The 21,506-nt window shown below is 43.2% G+C and overlaps 1 protein-coding gene across 2 annotated transcripts in view; it reads right to left on the minus strand.

Moving 5' to 3' along the window:
• Nucleotides 1–3,278: 3,278 nt before the first annotated feature.
• The window catches only part of CHST15 (carbohydrate sulfotransferase 15), a 45,105-nt gene continuing 26,877 nt past the window's right edge, over nucleotides 3,279–21,506 (minus strand). For both annotated transcript variants that reach the window (XM_064431538.1, XM_064431539.1), the window contains exons 3-8: nucleotides 20,637–20,976; nucleotides 16,822–16,968; nucleotides 12,287–12,443; nucleotides 8,707–8,863; nucleotides 5,090–5,237; nucleotides 3,279–3,913 (exon numbers count right to left, since the gene is read on the minus strand). In XM_064431538.1, coding sequence (XP_064287608.1) covers nucleotides 3,723–3,913; nucleotides 5,090–5,237; nucleotides 8,707–8,863; nucleotides 12,287–12,443; nucleotides 16,822–16,968; nucleotides 20,637–20,976 — 1,140 coding nt within the window. In that variant the 3' untranslated portion in view covers nucleotides 3,279–3,722. The remainder of the gene's footprint in view (nucleotides 3,914–5,089; nucleotides 5,238–8,706; nucleotides 8,864–12,286; nucleotides 12,444–16,821; nucleotides 16,969–20,636; nucleotides 20,977–21,506) is intronic.

The raw sequence follows: 21,506 nt of genomic DNA on the forward strand, positions 1-21,506 counted from the left end.
AATTCTACATGGAAAGGGCTGTCCAGCCCTGGGCAGTGGTGGAGTCCTCATCCCTGGAGGGATTTTAAAGCTGTGTGGATGTGACCCTTGGGGACATGGGTTGGTGGTAGCCTTGGCAGTGCTGGGGTCTCTGACTCGATGATCTCAGAGGTCTTTCCCATCCTAAATGATTCTGTGATTCCACAATGCTGAGGCTGTGCTAAGCCAGCACTTCTCCACACGCTCACCAGCTCCTGAGCTGCACTGGAAATTGTGTTCCTGTGAGCATCTGAAAAGAAGCAGAAATTCTTTTTTCCTTTTGCACCTGCCTCTTCTTTTTCCAGAGCAGGAAAACCCTGTGTTCAAGGCACAAAGCAGTGCTGGGGTTGGCCACAAGATGGTACTGCAAGACAAGAATTCCTGTTGAAGCACTGCTTATGGAATTGTTAAGGTTGGAAAACACCTCTGAGACCTCAGACCGTCCCCCAGCACTACCAAGGCCACCACCAACCCATGTCCCCCAGCTCCACATCCACAGGTCCTTTAAATCCCTCTAGAGATGGTGACTTCACTGCCCTGCACAGCCTGTTCCATGCTTGACAACCCTTTGAGTGAAGAAATTTCTCCTAAATTCCAACCTAAACCTCCCCTGATGCAGATTGAGGCCCTGTCCTCTGGTGCTGTCCAATGTCCCCTCACCTGTCTGAGGGGGATCAGGCAGCAATGACTTTTTATGGCACTGTTGTGCCTTGCCTTTAACAAAAAAACATTTGGCCTAGCTGGAAAACAGATTAATTTCTTGGCAGAAAGATACATTCAGAACTCACCATTTATCCTCAGTTTTCCAAGCTGAAGCCCAAGGCCTGCGGCCTGGACTCAACAGATAACAACACATCCTTTTCCATGTCAAGCAGTGCCTGTTTTCCTTTGCAGGAGATCTTTTGTTTTTATTGTACTTCTTCCAGACAGCCAAGGTGCTTGGCCCAAACGCTCAAGGTCTCACAGAAAACACATTTCACATTCCTCTGCAGTAGCAGCGAGAACATTTGGAAACAACCCTTTCCTCAGTGCCTTTGCACTCAGGAAAGCTGCATCTTTGTGTGATTAGTTTTGTTCAGCAGAGATAAGAGCGAAAGCACAGCAAGAGACATGGAGTTTCTGAGGTCTTTGCAAGGAGCCACTGCTGTGCTTTGGCACAAGACCCCAAAAATGAAAACATATTGTCTTGATAGTAATTCCAACTTCTTGGCAAATTGCTCTTTTGGGGATGTGGGTCACCTCAGTTCTACAGTGATAATAACAATAAAAGTGCTTTTTTTTTCACAGCCAGAATTGTCAGCAGAAAGGTAAGGGGAAGTGGAAGAACTTGGGTGAGCCTTGTCCTGTGTAGAGATTTGCTGTGCAGCCACTGGCAGAGGGGCTCTGACACCCAGCACTGCCACATCACTCAAGGAAACGCTGATTTATTTCATTCTGAGTCACCAGATCAATTTCATTTTTACAGCCTGAGCTAGAGAGTGATATCCTTACCTCCAAAACGACTTCTTGACCAATATTTGCTGCTGTTTGATTCTTAGTCAAGTCACAACCCAACAGCATAAGGCTGCAATGTGTTAAAAGCAGGAGATCCTATTTTGGAGCTCATGAAGGAAATGGAGACATAAAAGCAGCCTCAATGAAAACTGGAAGGACCACAGGCACAAATCAGTGTGTGAGCTGTTCAGTGCTCAAGTTAATGAAAAGGACAGATGTATTAATTAGCTTCTAGGGCTGGTAAAATAATATCATTAGATCATGGCTGTAGGTGGCAGGCCAGGTTAGGAAACATCTGTATAGAGTTATCCTGACCACACAGTGTTGGTTCCAAATCAAAGCACAGCTTGGTGAACTTTTTGGTGTAAACAAGTCATTGATTAAATTTTGTACATCTACAAATGGTGGCAAATTAGTCTGATTTTCTGTTTCACAGTCCCATGATACTTTTTATTTGTACTTACTGAAGTAGTCCACTCTCAGCTCTCCAATGATTTTTGGTCTCTGAGCCTTTTTGAACTAGAACTAATCTGTTCTGGTTGTCTAGAACACTTCACTAAATTACTTATTTTAGGCTTTTCAAACCCCAGATTGAATCCTTTTTTAAACAGCACATTACCAGTTGGCAAAGAACCTAGGAACAGTCTTCTGTTGCAAAACATCTCACATGTCAGCAATCATATCCCCGTGTGAAATGTGCAGGATCCATCAAGTGTTCAGCATTAATTCTCAGTTTAGAAACACATGAAATGAATAACGGGTCCCCATGGAGGGGGATAGGGAGAAGTTACCTTTAATATTTGTAAATGTACTTGTGAATCTGTCAAAAAAACTGCATTGTGGTTGAAAGGACACATGAAGCCAATCAGAGAGGATTATCTGGGGTTTTGATAGCTGTCAGGTGGACAGGAGCTTCCTCTGACTCACTCAAAACACATTCAGGAGGAAATAGTTTAGCCCATGAGAAGAAATTATCAACAGGTAGCGTTTATATTTGTCTCTTAAAAAATCCCTTACTTAGGTGGGACTTCCACCTGAAGAAGGCTGCAGACTGTAGCTGACAGTGACCTAACTGGATGTGTTTGAAATCAAAGATTGAATTGCTGCACATCCATAGAAAAATCTCTTCTTTTTGTCCAATAAAAACTTTCAGGTAGTCCAAAGTTTCTCCATACCTTTCAAAATGTTGGGTTTTTTTCCTCAAGGCTGCATATCTCAACTTCTTTAACTAAATATAGACATTTTTCCTGAAAAGGGAAACACATAACCAAATTCCTCAGGTAACACATCTTTTCTGTAAGGTACTGAGAATCCTAATTTATTATTTTAATAGCAAAATTTCATATGGCTTTTAAATGTGTATTCCTTCAAAATAGAGAAGAGTAATCCTGCAGAATTTAGCAGCAATATCCATAAAAGCTCTTCATGGCCAGGAATGGACTTTTAAATAAAAGTGGCTTCCTGGGAAAATGTGTGAGTGATATGAATAAATTATACACACTTACATGAACAAAATATGGAAGGCAGTGAATTTGTTATGCTAAACACCAAATTGGCCTGTTTAGGTTTCAGCCATCCATTCTCACCTGGATTATAAAATTTTCTTTTACAAGAACTGTGGCCAGGAAAGTCCATTTATCTTGAAGATATAAATGAGACTTGGAAATTTATGTGAATGCACTTCAACTTTCTTTCAGAATTAAGGAAACACAGTGTTAGTGTAAGCCATTTTTAAACAGGCTGACAAAAAGAAACAGAATTTTAGGTTGAATTCAATTAAAAATTTTAATGACTAAATGACATTGATTGCTTGAAAAAAAAATGAGTGAATAACATATATTGAAAATGAGAGATTATAAGTGTAATTGTAGGAAACTGATGCTGACTCTGTGTTGCAGCATCTCAGAGAAGGTTCCACTTCAACACCCCTGTGGAAGAGTGTCAGACATCATTGTCCTAATGCTTGTCCACTCCTTTGCTGGGGTGAAAGAAGTTGCAATAAACTGATTAAAGCAAGATGCTTTCCATTCTCCCAAGGAAAATGTGGTAGAGCTGTTGAGATGTGTGCTGGCTGAAGATGAGACTCTCAGCTCATCCATCGGCTGCTCTTTGGAATGGGAAAAGAAATGTAAAATATCCACGCACAAAAATAGAATTTAAAAAAATAAAAACTCCTTTAAGCACTGTAGTCGTGGCAAGAAATTTACACGTTATGTCCTCTTCCATAAAAAAGCATCATCAAAAAGAACTTGTGCCAGTTTTGTATTAAAAGGCCTATAGAAATCTCTTAAAATTGCCTTGGTGGTTGGCAGCATCGGGCCCAGGCTTCTGTCTTCAGGTCTTCGGGTGTTGGATGCAGGACTCTTGGTAATCAGAGCTTCTTGTTTCTCACTCAGAGGTCCTGTGGAAAAAGAGAATATTATCTATTGTTATTTTCAAATATTTTCCCGAAAAATGCCCATCCTAAAGAAATCTAGTGACTAAATCAGAAGGTTTGCCATGGGGAGAAAAATGTAATTTTTGTTAGCAGCCACAGTGTTTCAGAATATTGAATACAGGCTTAAATCAGTAAAATAAATCACGACTTATAAATATGAAAATAATACACATTCCTCTCGCATTAATTAATCATCTCTATAAAAAGCAGCATAAATCACTCTTGGAGGAAAATACCTGTTTTCAGAAAAAAACCCTGTGATTGAAGACAACTTCCCCTCCATTCTAGAGCTGCAGGTATTTTATGCTGCTGTTTCATTTCATGGCGTGAGTTGACTAATACCCCCAAGAAACCCCACAAGCTTCACTCAGCACTCAGGAAAGCCCTGGTTTGTTTATTTTGGAGGCTGGAAGTGGGATCAAAGTGGACACAGGTGTAGTGACACCCTACTTTGGGAATAAATGTGCATCAGCAAGATAAAAACCTAGGGAGTTTTCCAGCACAAACCACACTCAGGAAGCAGATGCCAAGCTTTTCATCTGTTCAGCCTGCTACATCCAAGCTTTCTCATCATCTAGACCAATCCTTGGACCAGACAGACAATTTTCCAGCCACATTTTCATTCTCTTGCTACTGTCAAATCAACATTGGGCAACGTTTTGTCTGCCGGCGTTTCTTCCGAGGATTAGCAACAGATGTCTCAATCAACACAGCAAAAACACAATTTCCCCCTTCTCCTTGGCTACAAACACGACCTTTCATCATGCTCAGATTTAGGTTCTGGGCTGGTAGCACTTCAGTTTGTTAAAATTGTGGAGGATAACTCTACATCTCCGTTAGCCCATGGCAAACAAGCCCTGAGTGCCTTCAGAAGCAGGGCTGGCTTCTGTGTGGGAAGATAAATCCCTGCATTCTGAGTGGTCTGGATGGGTTTTTTTTTCCTTTATAAACTCTTACTAAAATCTTCTAACACCAGGCATTTGAGAATTTAATTTTGCTTGACTGCAGGCAATGAGATTAATGCATCCTTCAAGCCAAATTCCTTTGCTTCTCTTTTTGTCCCTTAATAAAGCAAAACTAACCTAAAATGAGAAGGGTAATAATGATTTTGCACACTTAAACCAGCCAGCAAGCACCTACCCAGATCCAGGAACTGGAACACCATGTGCATGGTGTACCTCATGTTTGATGCATGGTCCTCCAGGCGAAGAACAAGGATCTGATCTTTGTTAAAAACTGTCAGCCAGTCCAGGAGATACACAACATAGAGCCCTACCTGTAACCTCACCTGCAAGTACAAAAAAACCCCAAATTAGTTCACCTTACAACATTTCTAGCTGTAAAAAAACAACACCCAACTCTGTCATCTGAGGGAAAAAAAAAATCCCCAAAATGTGCTTTTAAGGAATGACAGAAAGACAGTATGTGAATATTTTTCAATCTTCCTCTCGTTTTTTGAACAGCTTAAAGAAATCTTTGCAAACAGCTTTTCTGCTGGTGAGAGATGTCATTTTACCAAGCTGCACCAGCCACAGGTGTGTGTAGATGTGCTGCACAAACCCAATTCTCTGTAGAAGGATGCTCAGCCACCTCACACCCAAGCTCTCTGTGCTTGGAGCCTTCATGGAGACACTGAGGGCTCTCAGCCCTAGGATGAAGAGTGATTCAAGGGAAGATGCTCAGTCCTGCCCCTTCGCCAGACCCTGAGGCTGTTTATTTCAGTTTGATTTCACCTTGGGGAAATAGTTTAGGGGTGTGCTTGGCGGTGCTGCGTTAAAACTTGGACTCAGTGACCTTACAGGTCTTTTCCAATCTAAATGATGGTTTTCAGCTGTAGCAGGTCACACTGCCATGAGCAGGACAAACATTCTGCCTTGCTATCAGGTGTTAAATTTGGGTTCATTTTGCTGCATCCTCTGATTGCAATAATTAGGTTGAGATCTCAGCTGCAGCAGCATTGATGGTGCCTTGTCTGAATACCCAGAGAGTCAGATCAGAGAGGGGGAAAGGCAGATTTTCAGCCTCTCCTCCCCTTATCTCTGTTTTTCTTCCCTCCTCAATTTTACATAACAAGTTGAAACATAAAAAGAGTAGCCTTGGTGTTCTTAAAAAGTCCAGCCTCCAACTGTGCTTATAAATATTTTTCTAAATCCCTTCAGGCTCAGAGGAAAGGAACATGAATCCCAAGTCTTAAGCATCTTTCATAAAAGAGACTTAACATCTTCAGCTTGCATTACCACAGAGCCCATCAAGTCAGACAACAGCCCCTTTCACTCCTGACACTGCCCCGTGACCTACAATGATACCTAAATTCCCCTCAAAGAGCCTTATTTTGAATTATTGCTGAATTATTATTATTATTATCCTGTGTGATTCTGATGTGTGTCTTTGGCTGTTTATAACATAAGTCTCCATATTTATCAGATTTCTTCATAGATGTGCTACACCAGAACCTGGAACCTCTTATTTGATGAAGACACCAGGCTAAGATGGGATCATTCTGGCAGGGCAGCACCCCAGCCCTCAGTCAGTGCCTCATTCCACTCAGCACTGGGGCAAACTTGTGGTTTAATGTTTCTTTTCTTGCTCCAGGCTCTTGTGAATAGTTTCTCCACTTTCCTTGTGTGCTCCTTCAGGTGCTGGCAGGCCACAGCTGGGATCACCCTGGTCACTGTGCCTTTCTCTGGGTAATGTTCTTCCCACTAATTCCAGGTGCCAAACACCCCTTTCTTCTCCCTTAGCATCCATCAGCAGCCAGGATGCCTAGGACACCTCTCTGGTTTCAGAAACACATTAACAAATAGCAAACCCCTTCTTTTCCTGGCACAGTCACAGAATTAGCAACCTAATGAGCTCACCAGGGACAGCAATCCTCACTTCCTCAATGCACAGCAAACCACAAACACAACAGATTTAGCAACTTGGCTGAAGAAGAAGCTAAAAAAGGCCACTGAGGAACACAGTTGGCATGTGGGTTTTATTACAAGCACCTGCTTGTGGCTCTATGGAAGGAAAGAGGCCTCCTCTGCTCACTTCCAAAAGCATCTTCTTCAAGAGGGCTGTTCAAGAGGACAACAAATGGAGACGGGTTCTGCACCCTGAGGAGGAACATAAGAGGAAAAGCTTTCCTTCTGGTTCTCTCTCTGCCTTTCTCTGCCACACTGGAAGGAATACATTTGTGCAAGCAGATGGCTGGAAAATTCTCTGACGCTGCCCAGGAGCAACTGGTGTGTGAGGAAGTCCTGGGGGCTGCAGTCAGGGATGAGCAGCTCCAGCCTACCTGATAAATGGGAACAGTGTCCTGTCTGCTCTGCTGCTGCAGGACCCCAGCCCATGGGATACACTCTTGTACTGTTATTTTATCCACTGGAAGAGGCAATAACTTCACCCCAGAGGCAAAGGAGGGAACTATTCCCTCCGAATCCTTTACAGCCTGAGCAAATAAGAGAGGATTGAATGGTAAAGTGGCCAGATGAGATACTTCAAGTTCATCTCTTCTGTATTATCCTCTGCCCTCCAGCAAAATCTGAAGTCAGTTCTATGCTAAAATTGAGAATTTTGGAATTGTAAGCCTGTAATACTTATCCGTTCCCCTGCCAGCAGTTTCTGTGTTTTCCTGTATAATTTTCTGGCATGCACAATTAAAAAAAAAAAGAAAAAAAAAAAAAAAAGAAAAAAAAATATCTAGTTATTGGTAGCCTTTTCTTACAAAAGAACAGATAATTTATTCTGATTTTGAGGCAATTTGGTACTGCAAAGATCTTTGCCAGAGCTACTTTTTTGGAGACATCTGCAAAAAGCTTGCACATTAAATTGTAATCTTCACTAAATGTGCTCTCCATGCACTTGCACAATAGGAAAGCTGTGTTATCCCTGTTGGCATTCAGCAGGGAACAGGCTGAGGAGACAGCTGGGCCCCCACACCATCTTTTACATGTCTACATATATATTTATACCCTCCACTTTACAAATGAAGAGGGAGAAAGTTTTGATTGCTCGCTGCTTCCTAGGCATGGGATTTTGGAGTCTTAACAACTTTCCACCAGGCTGTCCAGCTGGACAGTGCCCAGGCAGAAAGGGACCTGGGGGCACTGGTGGACAGTGGGCTGGACATGAGCCAGCAGTGTGCCCTGGTGGCCAGGAAGGCCAATGGCTCCTGGCCTGTGTCAGGAATGGTGTGGCAGCAGGAGCAGGGAGGTCACTCTGCCCTGTCCCTGCCCTGCTGGGGTCACACCTGGAGTGCTGTGCCCAGCTCTGGCCCTCAGCTTGGGAAGGACCTTGGGACACTGAGCACATCCAGAGGGGACAGCGAGGCTGGAGAGGGGCTGGGAACACAAACCCTGAGAGGAGCCCTGAGGGAGCTGGGGGTGCTCACCTGGAGAAAAGGAGACTCAGGGGTGCCCCCATCACTCTGCACAGCTCCTGAAAGGTGCCTGTGCTCAGCTGGGGCTGGGCTCTGTCTGCAGCAGCACTGACACAACCAGAGCACACAGCCTCAAGGGAAATACAGGCTGGATATCAAGAAAAAGTTTTCCACAGAAAGGGTGATAAAGTTCTGGAATGGCTGCCCGGGGAGGTGGTGCAGTCACCATCCCTGGGTGTGTTTAACAAAGCCTGGATGTGGCACTGGGGGCCAGGGTTGAGTTGAGGTGTTGGGGCTGGGCTGGACTCAATGATCTTGAAGGTCTCTTCCAACCTGGTCATTCTGGGAATTCTATGAAAAGATCAAGGAGCCAGAAGTGCCTGGAAATACGTACGGGCATGGCGTTGTTGAGGGTGTTGTTGTAGACACAGGCTCGCAGGGAGAAATCCAGCACACAGCTCTCAAACAGCTGCAGGGATTCCGCCACCTTCTCGTGGAAATCCTCCGCGGATTTGTTGGCGCTGGCGAAGTACAGATAATCAGAGTACAACCTGCGAGGGGAAAACGTGGCAGTGAGGGGCTGAGGGGATGGAAGAACATTTATTTACACAACAGATTTGGCAATTCCAATCAGCTGCAGGAATCCAGGGGAAGGAACTGTGTGTGTAACAGCGTCCCACCCACAGCCTGTCACCCAGTGACATTTTTTTTCATTCATTTTAATGAGTTTTAGCTCACAGAAAAACCTTCTCCAGGAGATTTTGAACAGTATCCCCACTTTCAAGGTCTGCATCCCTGGAGACCTGACCCTAGAAATCGTGTGAGCCAGTATTTTCTCCTGAAGGCGAAATTTAGACTTTAAATTCATGTTCTCTGTGAACAGAAATGGTCTCAGCTGATGTTGCTGCCCCTCTACACCTGGTGTTCCATGGTCAGGAACAGTCCTTGTCTCTAAAGACTAAAGCTGATTTTAGAAACTTTAACTTTAGGTGGGTTAGAAAGAGTAAGTCTTATTACCAAGCTGGCTACAGTCATGACTAAGAAAGAGTCCAGATTTCCCTCTCCTTTAGCAGGAAGCTTCACCTCCAATCTTCCATTGACTTTCCATCAAAAAACTTCCATTTTACAGCAGTCTACCTGTTGATTTTCTTTTTTTTTTTTAAGATGAAGCAGTTTCTCTAAGTTACAAAGCATTATCCCCTCATTGCACACTTTTAGCACAAGTTATACATTTACTCAAAATCCTTTCAAAAAGATAATGTAAATTCAAATTCCTTTGGGGGTGATGCAGTGAAACAACCCAAAACCTACAGGCAAGGAAAATATCAATTTTAGCATTAAGCCCTGAAACCTTGATTAGGCTTTTGCAAGACAAACATGTTTTAAAGAGGCAAAGGAAATGCTCAGACATGACATAAATATTAGATCTGCTGAACATAGTATTTTAACTTCCATTACAATTAGGCTTCGAATGATCAGAACCACAACAATACCACAGGATTTTGAAGATAATTTTGTATCACTTGAGGAGTCACTTCCCCAAGTGTGTTTACAGCACAGATTTGATGCCTCCACAACACCCTTCTCTTGATAAAATTCCAGAAACCCTACATATTTTTCAGCCTCTTTTTAAAAACCACAGGTGTTTAAGAAATAAAAACACCAATCTATTTAGGTCTCACTTATTACTGCAGTAACCTTTTGTGTTGCAGTCAGTTTATTTATCCTTTAACTTCCCTATATTTCCGTGGGTACTTAAAAACACCTCATTTGGAAAGTTTAGGCCTTAATCCAACAAAGCACTTAAGCACTCATTATTTATGTCAGTGTTTTGCAAGAACAGAATTTTAATTCCCATGTGAAACAAATGAAGACTCTCTGTTCATTTTAAAAGAAAGAAGAAAGGGAAAAGCTGAAGGACCAGGCCAGCTGAGTTCACCTAAATTAGACACACAACAGCATCTCCTGCTTGCAGGAAATGTGAATATCAGGACCCAGTTTGTCCCAGGGATGGTGGGACTGAGTGGTGAAAGGCTTCTTCCTGGGAAAAATCAGCCAGCAGGCATCAGGTACAGCACGGGCCAGGCTGAAGTGTCACTAAAGAGGTTTAATATGACTGCTTGGTGTTTCTCACCATCCACCAAAAGAAATGCATCATTTTTCAGACTTGTTGGCATCTTATGAAAAACTACGTTCTTGGAGACAAGTTCTCCCTCTGCAGGGCAGTTGAGGTTTCCTTTCCATTTTTCTTTTTCTTTCCCATCTGTTTTTAATTCTGAGGACATCTGCCTTTGCTGATTAGGATTTCAGCTGTTCTAGCTACTTGAAGTCCTTCCTTTCAACCTCTGTCCATTCCAATGAAATAATGACACCGGTTGACAAAACCATTTTAAAAAAATATGTCATTCAACTATTCCCAGCTGGGGCTAGCCCAGACTTTGTGCAGGTTACATCAAAGCCCATCCCAGCCCCCTGCCCTCCTGGCTGCTCCAAGGAACTTGTCCCACTGCCTGGCACACCAGTGGATGCCTGGCTGTCCCTTCTGCTTTTGCTCCTGCAGCTTCGATGAGCCATCAGGAATGCAGGCAAACAAAAAGGAACCAATTTGTCATAAACACAGTCAAGGAGATGAAGCTGACTTTTTCTGTGACCCCTGCTAAAGCTGGCAAAGAGCTACACCTCCATTACAGAGGGTGGTTAAGGCAATCAGGGAGTTTGTCACTAATTTACATGAGGAAGCCACTCCAGCCACTCTCTTGCATAAAATTACCATCTGTTAACTCCTGGGGTCAGGAGACTGTTGATGTGGAGAGCTGCACTTCCTGACACAGGAGCTGGGAAGCATCTCCCAACCCTGCACCCACCACAGCCATGTCCTGCCAGCAGGGAAGCTCCTTGGGGAGCACCACCCCAGCTCTGGAAGCTGCTGGGCACTGGGTATAGGCTGCCTGCACACAGAGCATGGCTCTGCTCTTCTCCCAGAGCCACCAGAGCCTGGTCCTCATCATCATCTTCATCCCCACCATCATCTGCATCCCCATCATCATCTTCATCCCCACCACCATCTGCATCTCTTTCCTTCCTTCCCTGAGTTTTTCTGGTGCTTTTTCCTTGAGCACTGGCCCTGCCACAAGTATTCTGAATATCCCCATGGAGCTACAGAGAGGAGGAGTTCACACCCCCTCAGTCTGATCCTTGTGGACTCTGCCTCCATCCCCTCCACCCTCCCCATCACCCTCATCATTATTATCCTGCTTCAGAGGACACAATAGGAAAGACTGTGCCAGAAAGCTGGAGGAAGACTGGAGAGAAAACGTGAAATGCAAATGGAAAGCTGGACATTCCTGACTCTCCACAGCCATTTAAAATAGCCCATACCTTGGGAAAAGCCAGGCCCTTCACCTGCAAACAAAGGAAGACCAAGGATGACCTCATGTATCCGTTGGCTGTGCGAGCTACAAATGCCCAGTGAAACCTTACATGACTGTCTCACCAAGCACTTGAAAGAGTTTAAAAACATTGTATCGTTTTCTGACTCCAGAGCTATTTAATAATTCTTAATCATTATTATTTAATCAGTTTGAACTGCAAACCCCATGAAAACATGGGTTTCACTACTTAAATGAAATGAAACATTTCCCAGGACTACTTCTGCTGAGATCTGGAGACACAGTGCCTTCCTAGTCTAAAGAGCCCTGCTGACAACCAGGGCATATTAGCTCAGGTAATGGCATTAGATTGCATTTGGAAACCTAAAAATTATTTTTTGCAGAGTAGCTCAGGAGTCCAGGCATGGCACTCATGGCATTCACATTCACATGCTTCTCTTTAAAAGATTATCACTGTTACCTGTGCCAAAATACACAGAATAAAAACCCCTCTTGTCACAACCAAGTAGCTCTCAAACACCACGTGAATATTTACTTGTATCCAACAGAGTGAGACCTAAAAAATATTATTATTTTCATGCTCACCTTTCAACAGGGTCCCTCAGCATGATGATAAGTTTGGCATTTGGTTGGAAGGCATGGATAAAATCCTGGATTAGGAAGGGAGGTTCTCCTTCAGTACTGTTGTCATAGAAGAAAATCCAAGCGTTGTTGTCCCACATTGTTGAGGCACTGGCCTCCCCTGGAAATGAAAAGCATCTCTGCTGGTAACTCATTCCATTCTTCATGTTGGAGTGGAAATTGGCTGAATTTTTAAGTGCTATAAGGCAGATGAAAATTGACTCCATGAATTTCAACACACCCCAGTTCGTGCAGACTGCTCTGGCTGAAGCTCCCAGAGCTGCAGCAATCCCACTGCCCACCCTTTGGGAAGGCAGGGATGCTTAAAGGCAGGTTCTATGAAATTCCACCTGAAATGTTGCTGTCCATGACCACACTGCTTCCTGCTGGTGGCTAAACCATGCAAATAGATTTAATTTGGGCTGGAATGGACTGCTCAGGGTTTTAGCACATTTTCCAGCGAGGAATCATGGAATCACAGAATGATCTGAGCTGGAAGGGACCTTAAAGATCATCTTGTTCCCATCCCCTCCACTAGGCCAGGTGGCTCCAAACTCCATCCAACCTTCAGGAGACAGGAGTTTGTCCCTGCGGAAGCTTTGCAATGCTTTTTGTAACACCCACAGGTTGGCCTTAATGCTCCCAATCTCAGAGAAGCAGCCTGACAGCAAATTGTAAAATTTCTGACAGAAAACATGTGGAAAGAACCACCCCTGCTGATCAACAGTGTGGAAAACATAATCAGGAGAATCAGTAAGCATAATAGGAAATATTTAAAAAGCAACTGAGATGTGTCATTAAGGTCTGAAATCTTATTTTTTATATAATTAGTCACGTAAAACAAGTCAATTATTTATTAATAGATAAAGGGCTTTTAGAATAAATAGCACACTCTAGTAAAATACCAGATTCTGGTATCTTTAGTGTCTGAAGAAGCTCACTCATAATGCAATGCTACAGGGAGAAATATATTCAGTAAAAATCTCTGCCAGAGTGAGGTATATGATGGTTCAGCTGCTAAATAAATGATCTGATATGTTGTTTTGAATTTTGTAACCTTCTCTGTCTTTTTAAGTAATCCTGGCATTTATGTGGCACAGTACTGTTCAATAAAACATGTACAGAAGCTTTTTGGGGACTTGCACTCTCTGACAGTCTAATGAAAGCTAACTCTTGCTAATGAGGTTTTTCAAATCAAAGGGAAGGAGATTAAAAAAATAATAATGTTGTAGGCTTATAGACTTGTACATTATTTCCCTATTTTTTCCTTCCTTCCTCTGCTGGAAAAGCCCAATAAAGATTTAAAGAGACAGACAGAACACAACACAAGAAAGGTTCTGGCTCCAAACTTCAGCTGAACATAATGTGATTCATTAATAAAGTCTGGGAGTTGTTAGAAAACACATTAATCTTCTGTCACGTTCACTTTGCCTCTTTTCAGGAGGAGGAGATCAGGTCCATTGGCTATAGCTGGGTGTCCACAACAGCTCCACTCTTCCATTCTAAATTAATTAGCCAAAGCACTGCCTAATCACCAGCGGGCTTCCACTTGTCAATTAAAACTCAATTAGCCCAGCTCCCACGCTGGGTGAGGCAGGAACACAAAGGATTAAACAGAGGCCAGGAGCTGAGACAGCCCTGCCACAGAGACCTCTCCTGAGCCACCAGAACGTGGGGAAAGGCAGAGGGAATGAGCACCTGCAGGTAGGGATTTGCTGGAGACACACTCCAGGGATGGGGGTGACTTTGGGAAGTCCCTGCTCCATCCCCCTGACAGGCACAGCCCTCAAAGATGTTTGCCTCAATCATGGTAAGGTAATTAAAGTCTGTGACCCATCGAGCCACCGGTTCCTCTCTGGGCTGGATCTGATCATCCTGCACAGCTCTCTGCTCTGCTCCCTGATCACCCTGGATGTTCTGCTGGATTTATCCCAATCAGCGTGGCCAAACCTGCAGACACCTCCCTGCACTGCTGCAGTGTGAACTACGGAAACACCCCAGTGCATTTACACATAAATGGGCAGATTCTTGTAACATCAGAGCCCACATTCCACAGAAACTGGGAATTCCACCACCCCAAATTGGCAGGCAGGACACAAGTCAGGGGAAATCCCATAACCATAAAGGCTGGAGAAGACCTCCAAGATTGTCAGGTCCAACCCAAGATCACAGGCATGAAACCAAATCATGCGGAAGCATTAACAGACCTCAAGGTACTGCCCCAGCCCAGCAAAACCTGGGCTCAAGGGGGTAAATCTTCCCACAAGATGACTGTCACAAATATAATGAGGGGAAAAAATATATAAAAAAATATAATAATCATTCTGGTCCCTGCTGAATTTTATAATTTCAATTTTCTGAAGCAGGCAAACAAAAATTTTTCTGACAATTTGACAGTGCTTGGTTTTGGTTTATAATACAGGTTTAATACCTGCAAAGAGAACAAGCCATAATAAACATGAGATAAATTAATCACCAACAATTAATTGTGTTTAATTACGCCAGTGCAACTGAATTGGTTTTTTTTTTCTTATGAACTTAAAAGATCATATGAATTATTAAATTGCCTAAAGAATGGTGCATAACCTCCCCATTCAGTCATTAATGGATTAACATCATATGGTGTTTTCACAAGTCATTCCTCTGAATTTATCTTATTAATGATTCCACATAAACAAATCCTGTTCAGAATGCCTCGGGCTGGATCAGCCCTGTCCTCTGAGGTTCATCTCTAAACAGATTTTAGGGGTTTTTTTGGAAAATGCAGTTATTACCCACTAGTAATATTCTTTGGTTTAATATCCAAAGAAGCCTAACTGTTCAAAATAATACACCATGATGAACTACTGAAATATTTACAGTTTTAATTTGATTTTTCTTTACAGTCATCTGAAATAAGAAAAGGAAGATTATGAGAAAACCTGATATTCACACAGATTCATTTGAGGCTAGATGGCTTTGTTTTGTTTTTTACCAAGGTCATAAAAGACGGCCTTAATGAGTATAATCATTCAAGACTTTTCCTGTAAACTTAATAAGAAAACCCAGCAGAACCTTAATGAAACAAGAAATGAGACCACAGGAAAAAGAAACACAAAGTGAACCCTACAAAAAGCTGCAACAGGAGGTGGGTAATCAAAGATGTACGTTGCCAATTAGATTAGTGAATTTAATTAGTATAAGCACTTCACCCATCAAAGGACAGGAGATATTATTATAAGTAGCAGGAAAATCTGCAGATGTCCTTGATGGCAACATTTCTTAAGAACCCCATCTTGCAGATGTTGCTCAGTGTTGCAATGTTTAATAAAGTGGAAGATGGACTTACATGGAGGCTGGGGAAGTATTGAAGAAATGTGACTCAGGCAAGGCTCTGGTTTAACCAACCTAAGGCACCATCACCAACTCATCCAGCCAGCAATAGGTTAAAATGTTAGGTTATAATGAGATCAAACCCTCAATAATTCTCAGGGCAGGCAGTAAAATCTTGTCTCCATTTTCTGTAGAATTTTGACTTCAAGCCTATTTGAAAAGTCTCTTTTTGACAGGGAACTGTCACTTGCACAGCTACTTTTTGCATGGCATGTGTCTGGTTTCCCTGTGAAATAAGACTGGTAAAATTCCCATCCCCTCAGTTTTCTGGTTTTAGCAGACAGCAAAAGCAGAATTTAGACGTTTGTCATGTTCCTCATGGGCACTGTAAATCAGGACACTGTGGGCCAGAGTGGATGAGCCCAGTGGATTGACCACTGTTAGTCATGGAAAGGAATCCAGAGACCCCTCCCTAGAGCCCAGTGCTCACCATGGACTTCCACAAAGACAATAAAACAGCACTTCTAGACCATTCTTAGTGGTAATTAGGTAATTTAATACCAACTAATTATATCAATTTCTTCTGCTGGAGCTTAAGAGCCACTGGGAGCTTTTGCTACCACATCTCCCAGCAGCTCCAGGATTTCTGCAGCACCCAGTGCGTGCCACACCACCACAGTTACTGATTTACCCCAGACACTGCTCCAGCATTTGGAAGTGAAGCCACAATCCCAGCACTACAGGCAATCCCCTTATAAATGTGTTTAAAGTGGATGTGGCACTTGGGGACATGAGTTAGTGGTGACCTTGGAAGTGCTGGGGGAATGGATGGGCCTGATGATCTTAGAGGGCTTTTCCATCCTAAATGGTTCTGTGAAAACAAAATGAAAACTGTGTTTGAACAAGTCACCAAGGTCATTCTCATTATTGGAAAAAAAACCCCCACATTAATTAAATGCTGATGCTCATCAGATATACAGCGCTTGCTCAGGAATTTTCTGAAGATAATCACAGCTTCTTAACAAAGAAAGAAAGAAAAGAAAGCCAAAAGCTTCCAGGCACACCAGAGAAGAGGAACACCAGGGGCTCTGTGTTGAGAACCAGCCACAAAACCCCCCTCTGGTGCCTCAGCTCTGAGCACTGCCAATGTGGAGCTACAGAGAATTTTGGGGCAGTTTTTGCCCTACCAATGATGATGTTGTTCCTCTTGCCACGCTCCTTCACTGCATCACTCTGCAGCACACTCTGGATCTGATGTGCTGCCAGGTCAAACAGGTCCAGGTAATCTTCCACCGGGTAGCGGTCGTGAAATCCATCCCTCAGCCTGATGATTCCTGGAAAAACAGCCAAAAGGAGACAATTAAAATCAGCAATTATAACATCAACAGGGAAAGACTAACCACTGGTGCAAACCAAGGTGGCTGGCCCTGAGCCAGCCAACATCAGCACGAGATCAGAACAACCAAGTGCAACCCTCAGATAAAAGTGCCAATAATGAAGTGGCTGAGATCTGAGATACTGAATGATTACACCATAAATTCACAGTGATAGGAAATATTTTAAGTGCTCTGTTTTGTAGTCCCTGCATGAATGAGCTTGGATTTATCTTCTTCTAAATTTAGCTTTTGGAAGGCATACAGAAGATAAGATTCTACTTCCATTTGCACCCATGTAAATTGCTGTAATATTGGACTCCCACTAGATTTACTGTTTTGAGATTGAGCACAGGCTCTGATGCCAAATATGCAAATCAACACACACTGAGAAATCATTCATGGGTTTTTTCCTTTCACAGGTATGCAAATAAAGCTCCACGGTAGTATCTTGTTTTTCTCCTCTCCTTCCCTACACTCCAGGGTGAGTTCACTATCACCTTCCCCCTGCGTTTCTCAGCATCTTGAGCTGCATCCTGCAATTTTTATACTCCTTTTCCCACTCCTGTTTCCAAATCTAGTCTCACTTCTCCATTTGCTGTACATGCTCCCCACACAGGACTTCTCAGCTCTCCCTTTCTTGTTCCCTCAAGGCCAATAATTATCAATTATGTGAGAGGAAAGCTCAGCAAGGGAGTTCTTTTGTCCATTGCCTCTGATTTTCCCCTTTAGGAAAGTGGGATTTAATGAGGGTAGAAGAAAGTTCAACAGCATATTTTGACTTGTTTTGAGGGGGGGAAAAAGTGCTACAGACAGCCTTGGTTTGTTGCCACCCCACTCCTGGGAACAGGAACAGTGGCAAGGAGCCAGGAGAGAGAGACAGTCAAGCTGAGACAAAGTCCTGTGGAGCATCAACCATCCCAGCAGAAGGGGAAAGGAGTGATTTGCAAAATGGGGCCTCCCCAGAGAGCTGTTTAACTTCAGCTGAAATTAGTCAGTCTCATAAAAATCCACTGAATCAGAGGATGCCATTGAACAAAGAGACTTTCTTGTTCAGCTTAAGTGTTAGAAACCAAACCAGTTAATAGCCAGGAGCATAGGAGTCATAGCCACTTGCTGGCTGTCTCAGTTTCACTTGTGTGTTTGTCATATCCTCTGTTTTTCTTTTCTTAATTTTTAAATAGTAACCATTAGGTAATGTACTTTAAATGCAGAATTAAAGGACTAATCCACCAGGAATAAACTTGATCTTTCATTCTCAGTGGCAGACAGCTGAGATGATCAGAAGGTCATCCCTACAGATCCCTCTCCCATGAGACCACGAGCTCTGTAATGTTTCCTCATTCTCCAGCTTTACAAAACAACTTCAAAAAAACTGAATTATGCAAAGAATGTTCTCTTCAAGGATCAGCACTTGGTCCCCAGTGGTTGACCACAAGACTCTGCAAGTGGAAGGCTTGTGAATGCCAGCACAGACATAGGAATTCACCCTTGTTCTCAACTTAGATGCACTCCAGCCTGATTTTTTACATTCTTCTGCCTGTTTGCTAGGTCAGGTTCAGAGCTTTAGTGAGCCCAGTCTTGCTGAAGTGAGGCTGGGTGCATTACCTCCTCCAAAATTCATTCCAAACATTTATGTTGAGGTTCATGTAAGGGGAGGTGTAAAACATTTTAGTTTAAGGTATCAGTTGGGTTCAGCCCTTCCTGCCAGCACTACCATGGAACACAAAATCCTCCACAGATTTTGCTGACAGTCCCTTCTTTCCATTACTTATCTGAACATGAGAAAAAGTTGTGGCTGCCCCTGGATCCCTGGCAGTGTCCGAGGCCAGGCTGGACATTGGGGCTTGGAGCAGCCTGGGAAAGTGGAAGGTGTCCCTGCCATGGCAGGGGTGGCACTGGATGTCCTAAAGGTCCCTTCCAACCCAAACTGTTCCATAATTCCCATCTTTTGTCTTCAGTCAACTGCTGACTGTGATGAACAAGTCCTTTCTCATGGGTCTTCAAGGAGCAGCACGATGCTTCTCTTTGCTTGACTTGGTTTCACTCTTCAATTCACACTGGTGCCTCCAGTGTTTCTCAAACGGGACTAAGTTATCTCAAAAGCAAAGCTGCATTTTCATCACATGGCTTTACATCTTAGTTTACAAAAAAGTATTTAGAAGATGTCCACAGTATTTTGTTTGGCAACTTTCTTATGGCATTTGCAAAGGGAGAAAACTGAAAATTTAACAGCAAAATCATGAAATCCCATCTCTGTGGCCGTGAGCACCTCTCCAAAAAGCAAGGAACAAAACGCTGTCTGCAGGAGCTCAGAGATTCTTCTGGGATCCAGTGCACAAGGAAACAAGATGGAAACGACAAGACCATATGTAGGAGAACTAAAGAATTTGAAGTAGCACTGCTGGTGTCCCAATGCCTCAGAAAGTGTTCTTTCTTGCCTTTAGCCACAGAATTTCATCATTTCCCATTCCAAGTAAGCTTAGAAAAGCACCAAAAGAAAGTAGTGATCAAAGTCCTCATCTACACTCCAGTGCCAGTTTTTCCTGTTCCAAAGTCTGTGTCTGCCATAAAACAACAGCAAATGAGAAACAGAAATTAAGATGCCACCAAAATAAGCAGAATCTTCCTTTTGGAAACAGTAAAACCACTGAAAAGTCTTTGATCTTTGATACCAAAGTCATACAAAGTGAGGGCACGCCAGCCAGACCCAAGAAGAGGAAAATCCAGTGCCTGGGTGGAATATAGAGGGCACAATACTCATCCATCTAGAGGGGAGCAGTTAGGACATTCAAACAAGTCTTCTGCATCTCATCTAATCTCTAACCTCAAGACTGACCTTCCTCAGCATCCAGAGAGAGAGGAGAAGGAGAAAAACACTTCAGATGGATGAAACTCTGTGCTCAGCCCCAGTGCCCTGAGACACCCTTTGGAGGTGCAATCATGAGGGGTGGATGCCTTTTGCTCCAGTTGGCCACAACCCCAGGTAGTCAAGTCTGCCTTCAGAGATGGAAATAATGATATCATCCAGAAAAAGGATCAAAAATACATGCAGGGCCCTCAGTGTGAGAGATTCCTCATGCAGAGCATCTCTACTGATCAGTGTTACCCAGAGCTGTGGCACTAATGAAGCTCCTGCCACAGTTGTACTTATTGAACCATAAGGACTGAAATTTTAAATAGTGACCCATCATTTATTGATGTAAGAAAGGCTTTACAGAAATTTGCAGTACAAAACTATCACTGCCGCTCTTCAACTCCCCCATGACAACCCAACAGTTTCTCTTCTTGCCTTTACAAATTCATAAGGTTGGTTTTATGCAGTCTTTGTTTTCCCTTAGATTTTCCAAACCGCTGCAAATAAAACCAAATGAAATGTGCATTTTCTCAAGAGGCTTAACCCAAAACACCACTGAACAAAAGCAGGCTGAGCACCCACCACCTGGATTTCTCAAAACCACCAACTCCAGTGGTTCCTAGGCAAGCCAACACGCAGCAAATCTATAACCACCAACTCCAGCGGTTTCTAGGCAAGCCAACATGCAGCAAATCTATAAACTTCATCCCAAATAATTACAAAATTTTAAGGGGGACAACTTGCCTGGCTAGCAAAGGACATTCTGACTCACCAAAGCGTTTCCTGGTCCACCAGTGGGGCTCCTTGATGGCCGAGAAGCGCACGTCGGGGTGCAGCCGGAGGCGGTCGTACAGGTCCGTGGTGCCACACTTGGGCTGCCCGATGATGTAGAAGTGTGGCAGGCAGCGCAGGCGGTAGTGCTTGTCCTTGTAGTGGTACAAGTGGTTCCAAAATACCTTCCTGAGGTAATCAAAAATGATCCGAAAGCGCTTGGAGTACAGTGCGTAAGAGTTGGTGGCGTAGGGATCTGTGGTTGTGTTCCCGCGGTACTCTTCGTACCAACAAGGGTTCTTGCTGTTTGGAAGGAATTTGTTAGGAATTACCGAAAACATCTGCAACATAAAGAACAACAATTTCAGTCAAGGCAGCAAGCAATCAGCTTTTCTAACTTAGCACTTACTTTTCTTTGTTGGCACGGTGAGAGAACAGAAACACTACCTGAATATTTGTACTACAAAGTTGACCCCATTAATTGCTTCTGATAACATCACAGCCAAATCCTGTTCAACCCACTGGGCTGGGAGACAAGTATTTAGAAATCCTTTTATTTTACGGCCAGAAAGTGCCTCAATAATTGCCCCAACTCCTCTGCAATCCAAGGAACTGATTCTTAAAGTCAAACACCTAATACTCAAATCAAATTACCTTCCAGTTTTTAACTCTGAAATACAAGGTTTGCAATGATTTTCAGGAAGGTGCCTTGGCAAGCAGTTATTAGAAAGGCTCTTTTCTTATTTATCATTTCAGATGACGGGTAAACGTAAGTCCCAATGATTTTGCATGAGAGAAGGTAAAAGTTCAGTGACGTTGTATAGCTACCAGAAGACTGCCTGATTTTTTGCTTCAGGTGTCAAGACCATTT

This window comes from Passer domesticus, chromosome 8 (genome assembly GCF_036417665.1).
Source record: "Passer domesticus isolate bPasDom1 chromosome 8, bPasDom1.hap1, whole genome shotgun sequence".
NCBI classification, from domain to species: Eukaryota; Metazoa; Chordata; class Aves; order Passeriformes; family Passeridae; genus Passer; species Passer domesticus.